General features: G+C 58.2%; 3 protein-coding genes across 3 annotated transcripts; 2 read left to right on the top strand and 1 right to left on the bottom strand.

The window, feature by feature from the left end:
• On the top strand, window positions 1–637 carry KRP23_13175 (Succinate dehydrogenase [ubiquinone] cytochrome b small subunit B, mitochondrial; the record flags this gene model as incomplete). Its single annotated transcript, XM_067883853.1, has 3 exons — window positions 1–43; window positions 162–221; window positions 300–637. 3 exons carry the CDS (start codon window positions 1–3, stop codon window positions 635–637), a joined length of 441 nt encoding a protein of 146 aa, XP_067738494.1.
• A 217-nt stretch (window positions 638–854) lies between these two features.
• On the bottom strand, window positions 855–1425 carry KRP23_13174 ((R)-specific enoyl-CoA hydratase; the record flags this gene model as incomplete). The annotated part of the gene is made up of 2 exons (XM_067883852.1): window positions 855–1271; window positions 1342–1425. 2 exons carry the CDS (start codon window positions 1423–1425, stop codon window positions 855–857), a joined length of 501 nt encoding a protein of 166 aa, XP_067738493.1.
• Window positions 1426–1475: 50 nt separating this feature from the next.
• Window positions 1476–2911, top strand: KRP23_13173 (uncharacterized protein; the record flags this gene model as incomplete). Its single annotated transcript, XM_067883851.1, has 7 exons — window positions 1476–1563; window positions 1636–2013; window positions 2104–2178; window positions 2246–2367; window positions 2435–2599; window positions 2672–2736; window positions 2806–2911. 7 exons carry the CDS (start codon window positions 1476–1478, stop codon window positions 2909–2911), a joined length of 999 nt encoding a protein of 332 aa, XP_067738492.1.

Raw genomic sequence — 2911 nt, 5'->3', positions numbered from 1 at the left:
ATGGTGCCGCGCCCCTCGTCGGGCGTGCGCCACTTCCGCCAGAGTACGTGACTTCGCAGACGCTTGCCGCCGTCGACGCCCACCCTCCACCCAAGAGGCGCGTGCTCATGTTTCCTCGCGCTAACATGTCGTTGTGACGCCTTTCGTTGACTGGTCCACAGGCGCCCCCACCAAGTACACGGAGAACAAGCAGGTCACGGGTCTAGCGGGTATCGTGGAAGGTAACACCAGCAGCCGTAGACAGGAAGCGGCAGAGATCTCTCTATACTAACCTCTGTGTGTTGTGTGTGTCTCTCTAGCCGACAACCACGTGCTCTCGGTCAAGTTGCAGCACCTGACGAGCATCGGCCTCATGGCCACAGTGCCTCTGGCCTTCGTGCTGAGCCCGTCGCCGCTAGCGTTGCCTGTGGACCTCGCGCTGGGCGTGATCCTGCCCGTGCACGCCCACATTGGCATGAACAACGTCATCTCGGACTACGTGCCCAAGAACGTGCGTACGCTGGTGCGTCTGGGCTGGCTGGGCGCCACGTCGCTCATGTTCCTGGGCCTGTTGCGCGTGAATCTCGAGGGGCCGGGCATCACGGAGGTCGTCAAGACCGTCTGGCGGGAGTCGCCCAACAAGAAGCTGGAGGCGTAGAAGAAGAGCTTCCTCCAGGAGAAGGAGGCACAGAGGGAGGGTCACGAAATGGAAGCCGAGATGAAGGCACACGAAGCAGAAGCGGAGGTCCATTGTAACGCCAAAATGAGAAGCATCTGAAATTCGACCTCGGCCCTCGAGTGCTGCTGCTTGCAGTGAGCACCGTCATGTAGCCATCCAGGTAGAATAGCTGTGCATTATCCTCTGGGCATTGCCTCTATACGGCGTCCTGATTGGGCATCAGCAGCGTGGCATGACCGTCGACGACGACGACAGCACCGTCCGCTTTCGTGCACACGGTCTCGCACTCGACGAAGCGTTTGCGGACTCGCACCACGCGGATGTGGGCCGTCACCTCCTCGTCCACGAGCAGCAGCGCCCGCCAGCGCAGGTCCTGCTTAACGTACACAGCGCCCGGCACAGTGCGGCCGAAGATGGTGGCGAAGAGGCTGGCGGATAGCAGTCCCTGCACCACGGGCTTGCTCTCGGCCGCGTGCTCCCGTGCGAAGACGGCGTCCACGTGCAGTGGATTGTTGTCGCCCGAGAGCTGCGCGAAGGCACGTGTGTCTTGGAGCGAGAAGGCGTGGGTGACCTGTGCCTCGACGCCCACAGCCGGGAGGGCCCCAGCAGGGAGCTATTGACACAGACACCCCACAGTTAGATATGCGATCAATAGCAGGTGGACACACGGGACATCTCGCCACCTTAGTTAGTTCCCCTTCCACTACAAAGCGGCCGCCCGAAGCCGAGGAGCTCCACGCCCTGCAGCAAGACTTCCAGCGCAGCATTATCGTACTTAAGAAAACGGAGACTTTGTGTGGACGCACATCAAAGCAAAATGCGACGCCTGTCAACGGCATCGGCATCGACATCGACGGCGGCGCCTGCGCGAGCGCTGCGGCGTCTGTTCCAGCACCAGCCCATTGGTGAGTGTCTTTTGCCTATGTGTACTATAGAGAGGTTTCACTGCAGCACTGACGTTTATTGCTGCCTACCAGAGGAGTTGCCGGAGCTCAAGAGCATCTTGGCGGTGCAGAATCTGGTGGCCAAAATCCCGCAGCAGCCCAAGCCACATGCGCTGAGAGAGAATGAGGCGTACCGTCGCTGGATAGAAACCTACCGCAACAGCAACTCGCTGGGCGACCAGACGCAGCTCGACAAGGAAACGTTCGACGCCCTCGTGAAGGAAGCAGGCGCGTATCTGCAGACGCGAGAGGACGAGGCCTTCCAGGACTGCGACAGGATTGGGCCCTTGGACGAAGAGGAGCTCAGCAGTCCCAAGGCGGAGGCGTTCGTGGAGGCAGTCAAGATGAAACTGTCGAGACACATGACGCAGGCTGCAGCCAGCTTCGAGCTCCTGGACAAGGACAAGGACGGTGAGCGCGGACTTTGGTTGTGCTTTGTGTCTACAATGAAGGCAGCTGTCTGATGGTATGGGATGCTGTGGTTGTCTTTGTGCGGCTCAGGGAAAGTTGACGTTGAAGAGGTCGAGAAACTGTTGCAGGTTGCTGCACACGGCAACGGCCCTGAATGGCTCAAGAGCAAGTTCCGCAGAGGCGATTCCGTGTATCGCTCGGGTATGCAGTTCTAACTGTATTGTACTGTTAGGCCAGTTCCACCTGTATGATGCCAACGGTGACAACATTGTGAGCGAGGCCGAGTCGAAGCTCATTCTGGACTCCATGATCGCTACGCAGAAGGCGGTCATGACGGAGATTTTTGCCACTCATGTACGTCTCGAGTGGTGGGTGATAAACGCGCATGTTTCGTGTACTAACTGTATCAGCTACCAACCAGGTTGAGAACTTGCCTAAGAAGCACGAGAAGCTCTTTGCCAAGAGCCTGTCGGAGGAAGATTTCAAGTCAAAGATCCCAGAGAAGGTGCGCTGCGTATTCCACTTCGCCAACAAGCTGGATGAAGAGCGCAAGACGTACGACTGGGAGCTGTTCGAGGACTCGCAGGTGAGGCATGGTGTGGGCGATGAGTGCTGACGGGTGCAGGCTAACAATGCTGCGATTGTTCTGTCCTTACAGAAGGCAGAGTTCCCAGAGCTGCACAACTTGCTCGCTGTGTACGCCAAGGGCTTCTATGATGAAAGGTGCGGGCTCCAATAAATTGGCGAATTGAGTGTGCATGATGCTTACTGCTGCCTGTGGCCCAACTGCAGATTCACCTTCTACGAGCGCAAACAGGAGAAACGAAGCACACGGTACAAGGGTTTGCTGCTCGCTGCTGCCATCGGCCTGGGTGACTACATCACGGCGGTGATTTAG

This window comes from Phytophthora ramorum, assembly GCF_020800215.1.
Source record: "Phytophthora ramorum isolate Pr-102 chromosome Unknown Phyram_PR-102_s0017, whole genome shotgun sequence".
Lineage (NCBI taxonomy): Eukaryota > Oomycota > Peronosporomycetes > Peronosporales > Peronosporaceae > Phytophthora > Phytophthora ramorum.
The sequence above is the reverse complement of the archived record's forward strand: the minus strand, read 5'-3'. Positions and strand labels throughout refer to the sequence as shown.